At 42.7% G+C, this 17,263-nt stretch overlaps 1 protein-coding gene across 3 annotated transcripts in view; it reads right to left on the bottom strand.

Moving 5' to 3' along the window:
- The window catches only part of LOC139774683 (uncharacterized), a 118,014-nt gene extending 101,414 nt beyond the window's left edge, over positions 1 to 16,600 (bottom strand). The window contains exons 1-4 of one of the 3 annotated variants that reach the window (XM_071710101.1): positions 15,851 to 16,600; positions 12,488 to 14,940; positions 12,281 to 12,414; positions 11,721 to 11,856 (exon numbers count right to left, since the gene is read on the bottom strand). In XM_071710101.1, the coding sequence (XP_071566202.1) occupies positions 11,721 to 11,856; positions 12,281 to 12,414; positions 12,488 to 14,801 (2,584 nt within the window). In that variant the 5' untranslated portion in view covers positions 14,802 to 14,940; positions 15,851 to 16,600. Of the gene's footprint in view, positions 1 to 11,720; positions 11,857 to 12,280; positions 12,415 to 12,487; positions 14,941 to 15,266; positions 15,429 to 15,850 lie in introns of those variants that run through there. The other 2 variants (XM_071710102.1, XM_071710103.1) reach the window with 2 other exon arrangements.
- Positions 16,601 to 17,263: the final 663 nt, after the last annotated feature.

The raw sequence follows: 17,263 nt of genomic DNA, 5'->3' as shown, positions 1-17,263 counted from the left end.
GTTTGAAGCGGCGCGCGCGGCGCCGCCGCCGAAAACATTGTTTCAGACCGTGTCTCGTATCTGTACCGAAGGGAAATTCCCTTCGTACTTCAATTCCCCGCGGTATAAATTAATTCTATGCGTAATACCCCGCTTGTGTGTGCTAAGCGCGAAAGCGCGGCATTAACGAAGTTCGGAATTACACTATACGGTATCGGGCGCACAGGTCACTTAAATATCAGTTACGTTAATTTCCACTTGCATGCGGAACGTGTTCATGAGATTCAATTTTGAGACCCAGCCGGTGGTGGGTCTCCGCGGCTCCGAAGATGATACGGTACGATGTGCTTTTTAATTGATAGGTGTGGTGTACGCTTTTTAATTAATACCCGCGATACATGACATCGAAATCGCGCCGATGTTATAATTAAGAGCGATCATTTATTCATTCTGCCGAGTCACAGCCGAGATGTAGCAAATTTCATTATTAATTAATCGATTCGTTTGTAAACACTAATGGATGCTACCATTCAAACCGAGTTTATCGACAGCCGCTTTTCTTCCAATATTTAAGCGTAACAGTGCCCATCGAATATTTCAAGTTGTCTCTTGTTTATTGACTGCTGTATCTATTTTGTATCGATTACATAAAAGTAGCATAAAACGACCGCTTTATCGCGATAAAATTAAAACGGTATTGTCTATAAAGATTTATAACGTCACTTTCTGATTACTATTTTATGCAATACTAAGTACTAAGAGTTTAAGATATTAAGAATTTAAGATATATCTCAGGTATTTTGGCGAGCAGTAAATATTAAATGAGATCACGTACGCCTTATGTAAGGAGATGCCATCCATTAAAATTGCAATTTCTTTTTAATAACCAATTAATTCACGTACTAAAAAACGATTGAAAATGCTTACTTCTTACGAACGCGATGATAAATGTGACTTCAATTGGAACGCTCGAGCACATATGATAAGTTCTATCACACTTTACCCTCAATTTCCAGAAATATTCTCGCCGAGCTCAATAATAACAGACTTCATGGATCTCGTATAATAAATTACGCAAGCATACCTCATTCAATCAATAAACATTTAACCCGTTCAATCTTCATTCCAGTCGAAATGAATTCGATATGACGAATCGAGGCGCATTATCTCTTTGAACGTATTGATATTTAATATAAATTTTTTATATAAATTATTTTACATTTTACATACTAAAGAAAGCGCAAAATTATCTTTCGAAATGTTTAAGTGCACTTGTAATTAAATATACATTTAATGTACTCGCAACGATATCCCACATGACTTTCATTAATGTGGACAATGTACATTACAAATATTGGATTCCCACCAGGATTTAATAAAAATGAGCAAATAAATGGATTTATCTGAATTCTAATAATAGTAGACAGTTTTTGTTCGCGAAAATACGCTTGGCATTTAAAAAATTAAATCGCAACACATATCCTACGTTGACAGATACAAAATGTCAAAATATAGGCTTAGTTCCCAACTATATGCGTAATTCGCAATTTCACATATTAATTTTTTAAATGTCAAACGAATTTTCGGCAATAAGAACTGTCTACTATTAATTAGAGTTCAGATAAACGCATTTATACATCGGGATGTTCATCGCATCGCTTTCAATTGAAAGAGACAAAAAAGCGGGTGTAAGTTGCAACGAAAGATTTCCGCGCATCTCAGCCCGATTCGATATCTAGATCGACGACGATGGCGAACGAATCTGTTTGCCGAACACGTAAGAGCGTGAGGCCACAACGCGGCGTTCAGTTCGACCGCGTAAATATTTAACCGAACCTTATTCGTCTCTCTTCGCGGCTCGCTGAAATATTTGCGATAAGGAAGTCACGCGTTCGGTATGACGCCACGTGCCGCGGGGCGAGCGATAAAAAAGACACGACGTGGTCTCATCACGTACCTAGCACACTTTTCACTTGTTTGCAACGTATTTTAAAGCATTGCTATATATAGTAAATTTAGCGACCAACGTATTAATCACTCACAATTGTTTCGCGCGAAAAAGATAACGATTGCAACGCGGTAATGGGTACAACGCAACGCCTAAACGAGAACGACACAAATATCTCCTGAATGCGGGTATGTGCCAAAAACTGGGCAGCAAAAAAACTATCTAACGTCATCCTACTTGTTATGATGGTCATAAATTATTCTCGAAATTCAGTCGCCCTTTCACAACGACGTTAGTATATGTTCCATTCGGCATAATAAAAAACAGAGGCATATTAATAGAGTCGTTAACGTGAAAATATATATTGTTAATTTTAAACAGCGATTACTTCAAAGTGACGACGCTACCATTTCATATTTCCCAACGATGCTATTTAGCTGCGCTCTGTTTGGATCCGGAACACATATTTTTAGAAATAAAAATCAATTTGCAAATCCATACCGTACTCCGCTTGTCTTATTTGTAGTGATATCCGTTTGAAAAATTTATTACACGCTTTCCGAATGCATTTCTGCAATGTTACACGAATGATCCAGCGAACAAAGTAAACACACATTGCAGCGAACCGGTAGAGACCGGTAGAGACACGCGCATGGTAATAAAAGCGGAACGATAAACCCGTTCACGTAAATAAAAGTTATGATTGAAAAACCTTTCGGAAGCGAGACGTGGCCGCCAACGAGGAAACCGGAGCACGATTCCGCGTCCTATTCGATCGTAAACGCGGCATTAAACTGGCCGATGTTCGACTTCCATCGACTTCAACGAATCGCTTCGAGCGAACGGCGATCCGCAGCTCCATTACCCTCGATATCCCGCGTATAACCGACGAGCAGGCGTTCTCAATCAGGGACACTTTATCACCAAATCCCACGAGGTCACCGTCAAACTCTCCGCAAGAGCTCTCGATTCATTTATCCCATTGTTTACCCCATTGATTAACCCCCGCGAGCGACCTATGTTTCAAGTGTAAATAAAAATTCATTTGCTAACGTTACATTTAAGGAGCTAGCTTTTAATCCGTTCTTGAAATTCCTTGAAAAGTATTTGTAAAAATAAACACAATTCTTTCCGAGATTAGATTCATAAATGGGTTCTTGCTCGCGTTTCATTAATACACCCCATATATCTTCTTTCATTACTTTGGAAATAACAGACACCGTAAATATAGCTTGAAAGAAACGTGCTCTTCTGAAAGATCTCTTCGGTATTCGGAACCTCATTTTTCCTAATAGCGATGACCTCTGTTACTTCTCTGCTGCAATGTGATGTCATTACCGGCTTTAAAGTGCTGACCCACAACCGATATCGCGGGCTCCAAGTGACCTAATCGATATTTCATACCGGTCGTTTTCCACCCATCGGGAAGTTGTACGTTTAGTTTATCTTAACCGGCAGGTCAAACGTAAATTTCAAACTTCGCGGCGTTACCCTAAAGCGCACTTCAAAGGGCCGTTTCGCCGCGACATAAGAGGATTCGTGTGATGTCGCGACCGATACACGAGCCGAAACTCACGCGGCTTCTATCGGGGGCTTAGAGCGCGGTGCCAGATTTATAACGGATGGATACCACGTGCTTACGTCATCGGAATGGAAATCGTCACACAATGGTATATCGGGATTAGTGAGTTGCATGCGTATTGGAGCATCGAACTCGGACATCGAACGAACCCATCGATTAATAATTTTACTCGAATTGATCGCATCACGGATAAAATACTTTTTTTGTGCGTTGCAAAGCTCTTTGGGTAAAATTCGACGATCTTATACAGAGATCAAGTGTTTTCGAGTAAACGCTACCTCTTTGTTCTCAAAAAATTTGATAACGTGTGCAAAATGCTAAGAAAAATTTTGACTGCAATATTTCTTTCAATATTCACTTTTCTCTTCAAAATGAGATTATTAATTTATTTTTCATGTAAATTACATACTTAACAAAGAGACATCATGAACCGAGAGAAATTCAATTAGAGCAAGGAATTCTTGCACGTAAATTCCCAGTTATTTCGAAATAAGCACCCAAATAGTATTCTGTAATATCGACTATCTGTGTAATATCTAGAATAATTGGGTATCCAAGCAATATCCATGAATTCGAATAACGGCTGGACACGCGAGTACGAAGACTATCCAATCTGTACTAATGCCGATTATTTTAGGAAAAAGTCACAATTTTTCTCCGTAAGACTTTATTCCGGATTGGCTCGATTCAATAACCATTCAATCGCGAGTATTCAGGTGGAATACTCTGACTATATTTCTGCAATTTCATGTTCTCGATACACGAGGTAAGGGCACAACTTCGCCGCCGCTCCGTTGGATTTTCATCGACGAGAAGAAAAAGTAAAGATGTATCCGGGGCATTCCGCTCCAGCAACTCACGCAAAACCGACGCGAACGAGCGGATCTTTCTCTCGTGCTTCTCATGAGACACGTGATTCGCGGAAGATCCTGCGCGAACCTTATTATCTCTTCCGCGTATTCGGCGGTGCATCAGTCACGGCCGTGGAAATTGCCGGCTTCCGCTCGGCTATAACGCTGTGGAAGCTGGCGAGAGGCCAGGTCCCATTCGCGCGCGCGCGCGCGCGCGCATGTACGTGTGTGTGTGTGTGTGTGTGTGTGTGTGTGTGTGTGTGTTTGTGTGTGTGTGTCACAAGTCTATTTTCAAATTAAACTAAACCATCGCGTGCTCATGTCCGCCCGCCTGTGATAACCGCACCGCGTGTCTAAGTGGCGCCGATGCGTTCCAAGCGCCGGCCGTGCATCGCGACGCCCCGCGTCGCATTCGATATTTCGGCGGGATAGAAGCTACATCGAACACGGGTGTTGCGACTCGCCGTACAATGTAACTGCGAATACTTGTCGACGAGTATAGGGGAGGACCGGAGCGCGAAACGAGACGGTTAAATTGGAACGCCGTCCTATACGATCTCTTCTCCATTTTCGGAGCAATGTAAGGATTTCGAATATGCGACGGTGCACTATGTATAAATCGCGCTTGTATCATTGATATGCATGTAACACCCGAAGCACAAGCGTAACATATGTAAGCTGTGGAAGTGAATACCTAATTTTATGAATCTCGAACACGCGATGGTTATCGCGTATTAATGGTGTAGAACTAATACTTCGTATCCGCAATTTTGCTTACACATTATTTACAGGTATACACGTGTTCGTAATTGTATAAAGAGAAATGTAATTTTATTATAATGTAGAATGTTTTATTAAATATGTGCAAACAATTGTAATTTTAATCTTAAAACATGTTAAATTAGCAGCAATATAGACAAATAAATTTTAATGTTTAATGCAATATTTTATTGTTTGTAAAATTTTCAACCTATGAAAATTAAATTATATAATAATATTCTAATAAAATTTATTAAAAAGCTTTTCTACTGAAAATGTGTTATAACGTTCTTCAAATAGTATACGATTTTACACATTGCCAATATTAACGCATTTCAAAGTTAATAGATTTTTTTTATCTTTTTTGTAAAGTGGATTCAAAGGCATTTATCCAAAAATGCGAAATATTATATCTACACGGAAAAAACAGTTTTGTCGAAGTATCGAAAAATTTAGCTTGATATAGATCTAAAAACAATTTTATTAGATCATCAAAATAATTATGTAAGACGCCCGAAACTATGATAATGCTGTTAAAAGTTTTGACATTTCAGCCACCAGCGTCCGACATAATTATTTTGATGGTCCAACATAATTATTTTTACATCTGTATCGAGCTAAATTTTTAGACACTTCAGCAAAACCGTCTTTTCCATGTACAATATCGATATTTCTATATTTTCCTCTATAGACACGGCAGTTACACGTTACACGTTTACCGTTCCAATGTTTCATCACATCGCGAAATATCCCTGATGTGCTCCGAGATAGTAAACGGATTGTAATGGGGACGATCCAAAATAATTCCGGAGGAGAAAGAAGACGGATTATACGGACTGGAGAAGAGAGATTGCGACGTGTGCGTTGCGACCTTGTTTTATTGCTGTTTTTAGTGTTACGCGAGTTTTCGGGCGCGAGGACGAATACAATAAAATAATGATGACAGGGAAACGCGCTCAGAAGGAGTATGTAGAGAGTGTACCGTAATACGTAGTACACGCTTTGTAGAATGAATTTATGATCTAAGAGTGTCGTGAAAATGAAGTTCACGAATACGTATCGTCTCATACTCAACTTAATCTTCGAAATAATCGCAATAAATCACGCTTGATTACACGTTTAATAATGTATTGGCACTGCTGTGTTCGGTATTTTTTTTTTCCATATTAAATTCTATTTATGGGCAAATTTGGATATTTTTCGCGCAAAAATAAGAAACAAATAAAAAGTAAATCGTAGTGTTAAGAGTTTGCAGTTATCCTCTGCAATACAAAAAAATAATCTGTAAGATCTTTTATTTCTCCTAAATCCTAAATTCCGATAACGCGCTTAAAACATACGCTGTATATAGACATATAGATTATACATATAGCCCATTATTATTGATAATGTAGTGTAATGGAAAGTGTAATCACTATGTAAATGGTCGAGGCTGTTATAATAGACAATTTAAATAAATCATCGGTGTTTTTGTATATCATACAAAATTGTTATAATCGACGGACAGTATATAAACACATAATGTTATCGCTGGTAAATTTGGAGTTGATTTTTATTGGCGAAAATAAAACGCCAACACGTCACAAGCCAATAAAAGAACAAACGCAAATAAATAACAAAATATATCGTTTTCCAAATTTAAATTTTTAACGGAATTTTTATTTAACTTTAATTACGACATCAAATATTGTAATTTTAAGAATTATATGTAAATAACAAAATAATTTTTATTTAACTTCAATTACTACGATATATAACAAATATTATAATTTTAAGAATTATATTAAAATTATCTGGCTAAACTTGTCGAAATATTATAGCGAATTCGATTGGACGCACCAGTGCGCACTCAGTGCACATTAAAGCCGTCGTACACAAATCAACGTAAAGTGTATGTTTAATATAAACGGATTAAGTCGCGGAATCCTCAATATTCTTTATTGTATTATTTGGTAAAATATATATTGGGCATTTTATCGGTCGAAATATTTTGCATTTTACTTTAAATATTAGAGATTAAATCAGTGTACAACAACTTTAATGTGCACTGACAATGAGTGCATGCAACCGAATTCGCTATTAGAGAGGACGGCTTCCCTCGTTTCTGCTAAAAAAAAGATCAACTCCAAAAATTCAACAGCTGTGTTCGTACCATCTGTGTGAAAGACTGAAAAGGATTAAACAGAGTTAAATGGTTAAAGCCGTTACTCCGTTTGTAAAAATTATTCGCGAATCGTTCGTCGGACGTAACGAAATTCAACGTTTGAATTTCCTCTGTCTCGCGATCGCGAAATGCTCACTTCGCGACCATCAAACGGGTGTCGGTGAGCGAGAAGCCGTGGCGCGGCGCGGCGCAGAAGATCATATCCGCAGTAATCTACATCAATCAAAAGCCGGCCGCGAGGCGAAAACGGTGCCGTCAATACCCTATCGGACGGCACCGAAAGCGTTCGTTCGTCGCTTCGTCAACGAGCTACGTTCACCGAATTCGAGAGGTATACGACACCGCGGACGAGGCTCGACCGTGTCGATCAAATCGGGGGATGCATAAATGTCGTGCGCCGCACGTGTCACTTGTCGAGTTCTCGCACCGCGGCCGAAGCCGAATTGCACCGACAGTCCGCGTCAGCTATGTACGGCGCGACTCGCCCGCCGCGTTACCTCTCATTTTTTGCCCTTCCGTCCATAAATATTCCTTGATCAATTCGCGTGGCGTCGTCGTGTTTTCAGGACAGCGCAAAAATTCGTCTCGACGCCATGTTTTCCGCCACTAATGCGCGGCGCGCGTTGAACACATATCTTTGTCTCTATAACCTTCAAACCTGTACTCCGGATAAAACACGCGTAAAAATAACCAGGGAATAATGCTTTGTCAACGTTACTACTAACTTTACGTTTTCTGAAATTTTGAAAATACTAGATAACATCCGGGATAGTATGAATGATGAAAAATAAACGGAGAGAATTTTCCGAGGATCATCCGCAGATCGGCGAGTTACGAGTGGAAACGAAAGGCATTTCAACGAAAGGCGTTCGCCGTGCGGACGTCGCGGAGAGCGAGAAAATTCAGCCCAGGCCAGACCGTGGGCTCTCGGTGCAATCGGACTCCGAGAAGTGCTCTCTACCTACTTTTCGCGCCGTGGCTCCATTTCGTACGTTCGTATCCCCGGCGGCTACACGGTACGACGCGCACCACAAGTACGGAACACTATCTCGCAGCCGACAAACACCAACACTCGCGTTCAACCCCGACCAGCGACGTGCACGACACTGCGAGAGGGAGGCGGCGGCGACCGTGATGTTTCGGGCCTGCCGCGGCGTGCGCGACCGAATAACGCGAACGGGAAGCCGGGCCGAAAAGAACACACTCGTCTCCCTCGACTACCACTCGAGCACTGTCAGGTGTGCGCCGCGCGACGCGTATATGCGCTCCGCACCACTACCATCACCGTTTTCCCCCCACCATCTCTGCCGCTATCCCCACCGCCGCCGCGCGCCGCCGCTGCCGCTGCCGCTGCCGCTGCCGCCGCCGCCGCCGCCGCCGCCGCCGCCACCGCCACCGCCGCCGTCGCTGCCGCCGCTGCTGCCGCCGCCGCCGGCGGCGGCGGCCGCTCTCACGCGCGCGATCTCCGACATGGTATATACACTGGAGCACCGCGTAGTCGGAAGCAACGACGGCACACACGGTTTACATAAGAAGGGGAGTATTAAACTCGCGCTCCGCGGAGTTTCGGGCGATCGCGGGCTCTACCGGGTGTTCCTACGGAGCTCGGAAAATGGCACGCCGCGCGAATTCTCTCACTTGAATTGAATCTGGAACGCGCGGGTATTAAGACGCGGATCTTTGAAAACCTGTACTCGTGTTGGGTGTCCTCTTTTTTCTCCCCCCCCCCTCCCCATTCCCCCTGAACTTTCCCGGTATACTCTCGATCGTTATTTCTCCTCTTTCGGATAATGCTCGAGGAAATCTCGGATCGTATTTTTAGATATCGCGTTTAATTTGAATTTATCGAAATTATAATACGCGAATTCTTGCAAATTTCTGTTAGGAGATCATACGTCTCAAAGCGATTTCACACACATGCTTTGCAGACGAGAAATAACGTTCGCGCCTCTATAGGGTGTTTCCGAATTAAGCGGGGAGCACTGACTTCTGCATAACGCATAAAGGAATGAACCAATCAGAGTCCTTCACTTCTATCGTGGAGATAGAAATGAAGGATTATGATTGGATCATTTCCTTATGCGTTACGCATTATGCGCTATGCAGGAGTCTGTGCTCCCCGCTTTAAGATTGATAACTAAAAAAAAAACATGCGTATGCAGAAACGCTGTTTTAAAGAATAATACACTTCGCGCTTATTTCGCCTTAATTTCATACGATTTACAAGAGGTACCTCGGAATTGGCACACGACGTTGCGCCAGTAAGATTCTAGCACGCACTGACCTTGCTCTCGGAAACCGGCGCGGGATAATTGTGCAGGCGGATATGCAACATCGTTTTCGCGTTGGCGCGTGTTTGCGGACGAGACGCATGTAATTTGCTCGTACTGAACGAACTTAAGGGAATCGTACATACCGATTACATTACACCGATGTACAACGCGACGAGAAAAGCTTCCTTCCACGAAACACCCCCGTTCGCGACTCCGCAATGTAGCGTTTGTGCAAATTAACTCAGGATAGTTCATTTAATTTCCTTATTCGGACACTCTATTTTCGTACCATCGTGTCATCGGGCACGTAGAACGCAAACCGCAGCTATTTAAACATTTTCACGCGTAACGTTCATGCATGTAAAATGTTGTGGAACAAGTCGATTTTTGACTATTCTATACTTTTAAATTTGATTTAAAACACACGCACATACATATATTTCTTCTTCTTTTACTGCTGGATATTATTTAATATTATTTTAATGTTAAGAAGGATATCTCGGGATCCGGAGTAAGCTTCTCGCTCGACTAAGGATTAAACTTGTTGCGGCCTTAAACTGTGCCATGACTAAAAACGCTCTACTAAATGTCAAGAAGGTCTTTTTTAATATCGCGTGAAATCTCTTACAACGCGGGACTGTGTTAACTCCAGTTCGTTCTGGTTTACACGTAAATCCGAACCCCTCTTGAATTAATCCCCAGAATGTCAGAGAAAGTGTATTTTCTCGAATCTTGAAAGTTTCTATTTTAGAAGGAAGTTTTCTAATTTAGTATGTTCTTTGTCTCTCGGAAGTAAGACACAATTTCAGGGACATCACACCGTCCTCCAATACTCGAAAGCTTAATGCTTCTGCTTTCGCTTAATCCGATTGTTAACGTTATCTGAAAGTTCTACAATAATAACTAGAACTTTATATTGCTTGTGTATAATTAGATAAGCTTGTGTACAATTAGATATTGTGTATAATACAAAATAAGATAAAACGTTCAGTAAATCAATATCGAGTATCGTTTCCAATAAAATAATCCTGCGAAATGTATGCGAATTTCGCTGTTGAAATTCACCATGGAATTAAAGAATCATAGGATTAAGAAAGATTTTAATGATTGATTCGATCTAAAGCAGAATAAATCTAATAAAATGAAATAAGCGGGATAAGTTATGATCGATTTGTAGCTATTCTATTCAATAACAGAGGGACTTCAATAACAGGAGACATTTATCTTAACGGATCTGAGTTAATTAAGGTTTCTTTTACATCACCGCACCGCGACTATCGAATCAAGATCTTAATGCGATAAATACTTAATTTAATGAAATACTAAGTACAGAAAGAGTTATTACGTTGCGTATATTTCGCTTACGCTTTATCTATGTATCTTTATATATCAGAGAGGCATGGAATAATTGGAGAATAAAATTAAGAGGCCAGTAATTACGCAAGTCGTTAGATAGAATAATATGAAACGTGATAAGTACGTAGTAACGACAGCGACGTCTTTTCGATTCTGAATCGCCAGTAAATGGCGCAAACATTGTACGCGGCAGCTTTCCATATGCATACAACACGTGTATTCGCACGCTGTCATCGGGGGCTACGCGGCATCTCGGTTGCGTGCAATGTGTATGTCTCGCGATGAATCGAGCGGGATAAAGGGTGAGAGAACGGTGAGAAAGCGTCAATAGAACAAAGAGAAAAGCCAACCGCTCGCCACGGGTTGAAAGAGAAAATCGCCGAGCGGCGTAATAACACGCGCACATAAGCGTATGCAGTGGCGTACGTCGAAAAAAAAGGCGAAAACAATTTTTGCAGCGCGTCTCGATCGGTTAAAGTTAAAAAACACCGCGCTAGATAATTTATTCTAATTTACGCGAGATTTCAATTTTGCGTTATAGGTATACAGCGCTCCGACCGTTTATCCAATGTATGCGTAATTCTTCGTTTAGTTTGTATTATGAATATCATGAGAGAGGCGAGTAAATTAATATAACGAGCGGTGTAAATTCACGTTAAATGTGGTCTGTTGAAACTTAATTTAAATCACGTCGAATAACAAACAGAGAGGATTTGTAAACTACGGTGTAGTAGCTTTCGATAATTACGACTGTTTGATAGAGCTGGCAAATAAAGCAAATAGAAACATGCAGTTGCGTTTGACTCACCGTGCTGATGAGGGGCCGAGAATGCTGAATGCCTGCGTGGTGACATGTTAGGATGATTACCCTGGCTACCTGGTGGCTGCATAGAAGACAATGCGCCGAGCGGTGTGTAGGATTTGCAAGGCTGTTCCGGTTTTTGCTGATAAAGAAAATGTATAATCAAAAATATGTAATTGTACTCGATTAAATAATTAAAGAGACAATTAAAAAACATAATTTGTAAATAAAAATATAAATTTTCAAACAAAATCTTACTAATTTTTAAATACTTAATTTTAAAACATTTTCATTTCTTTCAAAGTTATCGAAATATATCGTAAAGATTCATTAAAAGATATTTCATTAAATGTATTATCAATATATTTTTCAGTTAATAATGTTAAAAATAATATTCTATAAAAATCTGCCTTTGACATATTATCCATTTATCACTATCTATTCATTTATAAAATGTTTCTCTAAATGTTCGCTAAATTCTAGTTTCTATTTTGGATATGTATATCATATAAAATAAATGTTTCTATAACACGCGAGAAGTAAACGATCTTGAATAAAACACAAACCTGCTCGTGAAGCTCAGTGGCCACCGCGGTAGCTGCAGTTTGAGTGTGACTGGTAGAGCTGATCCTGTACTGCATACCGGCGATACTGCAAAAACCTTCGTGATGGGTGGATCGGGTTTGATTGACGTAAACACCTTGAAAAGAATTTGTTATCGTAGTAAAAAGATCGTTAGAGTTTTCGCGCTTAATCCACACATGATTAATTACCGGTGATAGTGACATCAGTGTCCTGGTTAACGATGACAACTTTCTTGGATGGTTTAATAACCTCGTCCGGATCGGAGCCTTGTCTCGACTTCTTCTTATCTACGTCTGAATCATTTTGTCTACGTCTTTTAATTATCTCTACTTCCGATTCGCTGGATGAATCACTGCTGCTGCTGCTACTACCACAACGATTTTTCTCATCGGAGTAGGAAGCAGCCAAAATGGCAGTGGCATTAAGACTGGCCATCCTTTTGCAAACAACCATGTCCTTCAGGTCCATTACTTCCTCGTTTCGTTTCCTCCTCTTGGTCATTTTCTTCTTGCTTGGTTCAGCACTCTTTTCCTTCTCGCAATCCTCCTCGGAGGAGGACGAGGATGACGAACTCTCCATCATATCCCAATGTTTGCCACGTAGTCCCGGCACATTTCTCAGTTTTCTCTTCAAAACGTTCTCCTCCGTTTTGCATTCGACCTTCTTCTCCTTCTCCTTACGCGGCTGCGGCTCCTCCTTTTCCTCCTTCATTTTCTTCGGTTTCTCCTTCTCCTTCTCGGGTTTCGGTTTGCAAAAACCACCAAGGTAGACTCCGCCGGTCTCATTTTCGTAGAGGCAGTGAACTTTAGCCAAGGCATTCAATGATGCGACCCTGTGTCGTTTTGGTCCGCTCCAAAAGCCAAAAAGTCGCATTCGTCGCGCACGTTCATCCGATGGTGAGCTAGCCCTCTCCTTATTCCTGCTATCCTTTTGTCTGCCCTTCCTGTATTCCTCGTCAGAATCGCCCTCAGAATCAGATTGAGATGTAACGCCACTGGCACTCTCACCATTTATTGCCTCAACCTTTAGATCTAATTCAACTGTGTTCTCAGCGCCGATTTGTTCCTGCTTGGAATTCGTGACAGACTTGGCGCTATCATCGGAAATTTTGAATTGCTTAGATTCCTCGATAGATACATCCTCAGATAAAACTGATGTTTGATTATTGCTCTCCGTTTGTACCCTTATTGTTTTCCCAGTCTTCTTCGGGGCTTTGCCGCTAATTTTGTTACCACTTTTGATAGCCTTCTTATTATCCTGTAATTTCGGTTGAAGACTCTCCTCCCTGCACTTGTCGGAATCTTCTTCAATCTCGCTTTTAATGCTACTCACTTCTGGCCCTTGACAAGCCTCGTCTTTGCTCGCGAGCTTTTTATGTTCGGTCGAAACTTCGTCAAACTCTTTCAATTCAATTTTCTTCTTGGCCATAATCTTCTCCGTTATAGTTTTCAACTTATCTTCCCTTTTCAGAACGGCACTGATCTTTGAATGTTTCTGAGGCAATTTCGCTTTCATGTTTTTAGCCAGCTTTGGTTTTTTCTCTTGTAAAGTCTTACTCTTAGCGAAGTTGTTACCCTTCTTCTTCGCTTTCTTGACCGCGTCCTCATCTTCGCTCATTTCTTCATCTTTTACCGGCTTGGCTAACTTAACCTTCTTGTCCACCAGTCTTTTAACTACCGACAAATGAGGCTTCTTCGTTAAAACTGTTTTCCTTGTAATGCTCTTCTTCTGACTTTGCTTTGTTTTGGAGTCCTTCTTCGTTTTAGGAGAAGAAATCTTATTGCTCGCCGCGTCCTTCTCAGGAATTTTCTTGCGCTCAGATTTTTTATCTTTCACGATAGAGTTCTTCGATATTGATTTAATATCAGATTTAATTAACTTGACATCTTTCTTCTTCTCATTCTCTTTTCTTTTTTTGAGAGGAGGGAGGATATCGATTTTATTTTCAAGCGCGTCCTTATCTTCCGGTGTATTTAAAGATTTTACATTGTCCTCCATACCTGTATTATCGTCCAATTTTACGCTCTTCTTCTTATCCTCAGTTTTCTCAATTTTCTTTTTATTATCCACAGACTGTTTTTCCAATTTAGCTTTCTCCTCACATTTTTGTAATTTTTTCTTATCCGTATTCTCTTGGCTCATTTCTTCGTTACTCGTTTTGTCATCTCTTTTTTCCGCTTTCCTCTCATCAATTTTGTCAGATTTCTTCTCATTATCCTTATTCAATTGTTTTTTCTTCTCATCTAATTTATCTAATCGCTCCTTCTTTTTCTCCTCTATCTTCTTCTTGTCATCCAGCTTTTTCCTCTCTTCCACCTTTTCCAATTTCTTCTTATCGTTATCTATCTTCCTCTTTGGATCTTCCAGTTTGTCATTTTTCTTTGATTTCTTCTCCTTCCTCACATCTGGCATTGTCTTCTCTGTAAGTGTGCGACGTTTCTTGGCGACTGTTGGCATTTTAGTTGCCTTTTTGGCAACAACAGCCTTCTTCTGTGGCTTCATTATGATTGTATTCTTTACATCTTCAAAATAAATATAAATATGCTCGAAGTGCGCGAATGTCCAGTGTTAATTTCCACGACTACCTAACTGCCATTGTAGATTTTTAATAATCGCGATATAGCTCGCAAGCTGGATTTATCTGTAAGCAATCCCAAATGCACACATAAAACGGTTAAAAGGTAAACGCGACTATACATATTTACATTACAGTTCGAACAATGAAACACCCTCGACGTTCGATCGTTAACAATTTATCTTTATCGCAACTTCCTCTTTTTTTTCTCGTTTTACGGCTTTTACATCGCGATAGAAAATATTTTCCACGAAACGCGGATCGCGGAGAGGGAAAACCGTCGGCGCAGATAAGGTATTACGAGCGCGCTCCGCTTTTATCAGCGTGTAATAAAAACGAATTTGCGCACAATCAAAACGACAAACCGCACGCCGGAATCGGAGCGTAGTTACGGGCGAGAGATGCAGGCGCACGACGGAAATCGTAAATGATACCTCACAAGCGAAGCGAGAATCCGCCGTGCCGCGCTTCGCCGTCGAGGGGGGCCCGCGGCCCACCGTGCGCGCACTCTCCCCCTCATCGACTTGTTGACAAATCGATCCCTTTAAATCACGCACTGCGCCCGTTCGCCGATTCGGGCAACGCGACAGGTATAGAGAGAGAGAGCGAGACTCTCGGCGGCGATAAATAATAAAATAATCAACCCGCGCGGACGGCCACACGGGGCGTCCTTCTCCGCTCCGGGAGCTTTTCGCCGGAGCGTGCGCTCCAGCGCTCGTATGTACGCGTTTTGTACGTTGTACGCGACACGGCACGGCGGAACAAAGATGCCTCGGGGAGCACGACGGGCGACACACGGCGGACCGGACGCGGGGCCGAGGAAACGCGACTGCGGCTGCGGCTGCGGATGCGGCTGCGGCAGCACGCCCTTTAAAAAGCGCCCGTGGATGGACGGCCACAAGTGGCCCTGACGAGCGCACGCGAGAGAGAGAGAAAGAGAGAGATAGAGAGACAGAGAGAAAGAGAGAGAACTCACCAACCTGCTGATCGATCTCAATCGTCGCACGCGGAGAGAATCTTCACGGACGGCGATCGCGCGCGGCTCGGCTCGGCTCGGCGCGGCGCGGCGCGGCGACGCGATCGCGCGACTCAGCAACACACGCACACACGCGTTTAGCGACGACGATTGACGAGGAGGAGAACGCGGGAGAACTGAAACCACGGGGACGGGACGGGAAGAAGCGAAACGGGCGGCGGAGGCGCCAGTAAACGGGGCTGTCGTGTTTACCACACTCACTCGCTCTCCGTCACCGAGAGCGAGCCCTTCCGTTTCTCTCCGACTAAACTCGGCGCCCGCGCACGCTTTCTTTTTAAACGGCGAATCGGAGGCGCCCGTGCGGATTGGTGCGGGCGCGCAACGGAGCGACGACGACGGACGACGACGACGGGGACGGGGCACCCGCGGGAGTCCTGGTCCAGGGTTCGCGACGGGGATTCGCGACGCGAGACACCGCGAGCAACGGCGGGTGGCGACTTCCCCGGCGGAGGTTCGACGGCCCTTTTTCGCGACGGTCTATCGCGAAACTGACCAACTCGCGTCGCGCAGCGCGCACCTCGCACGACGTCCCTGCCCTTTTACCGTAGCCTCGTCGGCCATTTTCTTCCTCGCGCCGCTCCCCCACTCCTCCCGCTCTCACGGAGCCCGCTGTCACGTAGCGACGGAGGCGCCGATTCGCCGCGCGGCCGACAGGCGGCGGCACCTCGCGGCCGTTCCTCCTCCGGACTACTCCGGAGTCTCCGGAGTAGTCCGGAGTCCGGCCACCTCCGGCCGAGTCCGCCGGAGTCGTCGTCAGTCGTCGTTAAATTGCGATTTATTTCCGCGTGGCATTGACAACGACGCGGCGCGGCGCGGCGCCCTAAATCACGCGCGGCCCCCCCCGCGATCGATATTCGCGTACCATTGACATTGCGGACGGATCGTAATCAGAAATTGTGAATTTCAAAGAGATATCGCGTGAACGTAGGAGCGATCGAAAATTTTTCTCTCCTCTTGCGCACAGATTGTCAATAACTTCGCGCTTGTTTCGTTATAGTAAATATTGGAAAAGAATTATGTACCTACACATATAATACACACAGATTGTCGTAGAATATATGACCCACAGAATTGACATATATTAAAGCAAAATGACACGATGCCAATTTCAGGTTGATAGAAAGGTTTATAAATTTTAAATTTTGACTTATCTTGACTTAAACTTTATTCTCTCAGATAGTTCATATCGTCCTTTTTTATGTACATTACTTAATTGTGATATCGGAATCGATGTGAACATCGAGAAGCCTCGATGTGGCCGATCGTCGATAACCGATTCACGTCGTCATGCTCCGGAAGTTCCGGAGCGGAACACATGCTCCGAAATCAGAAAATGGCGGCCATTGCTTTATA

This window comes from Temnothorax nylanderi, unplaced genomic scaffold (assembly GCF_030848795.1).
Source record: "Temnothorax nylanderi isolate EJ_2023f unplaced genomic scaffold, tnyl_v1.0 TNYL_tig0085_pilon, whole genome shotgun sequence".
Classification (NCBI taxonomy): domain Eukaryota; kingdom Metazoa; phylum Arthropoda; class Insecta; order Hymenoptera; family Formicidae; genus Temnothorax; species Temnothorax nylanderi.
Note: the sequence above shows the minus strand (reverse complement) of the source record. Positions and strands in the feature narration are given on the sequence as shown.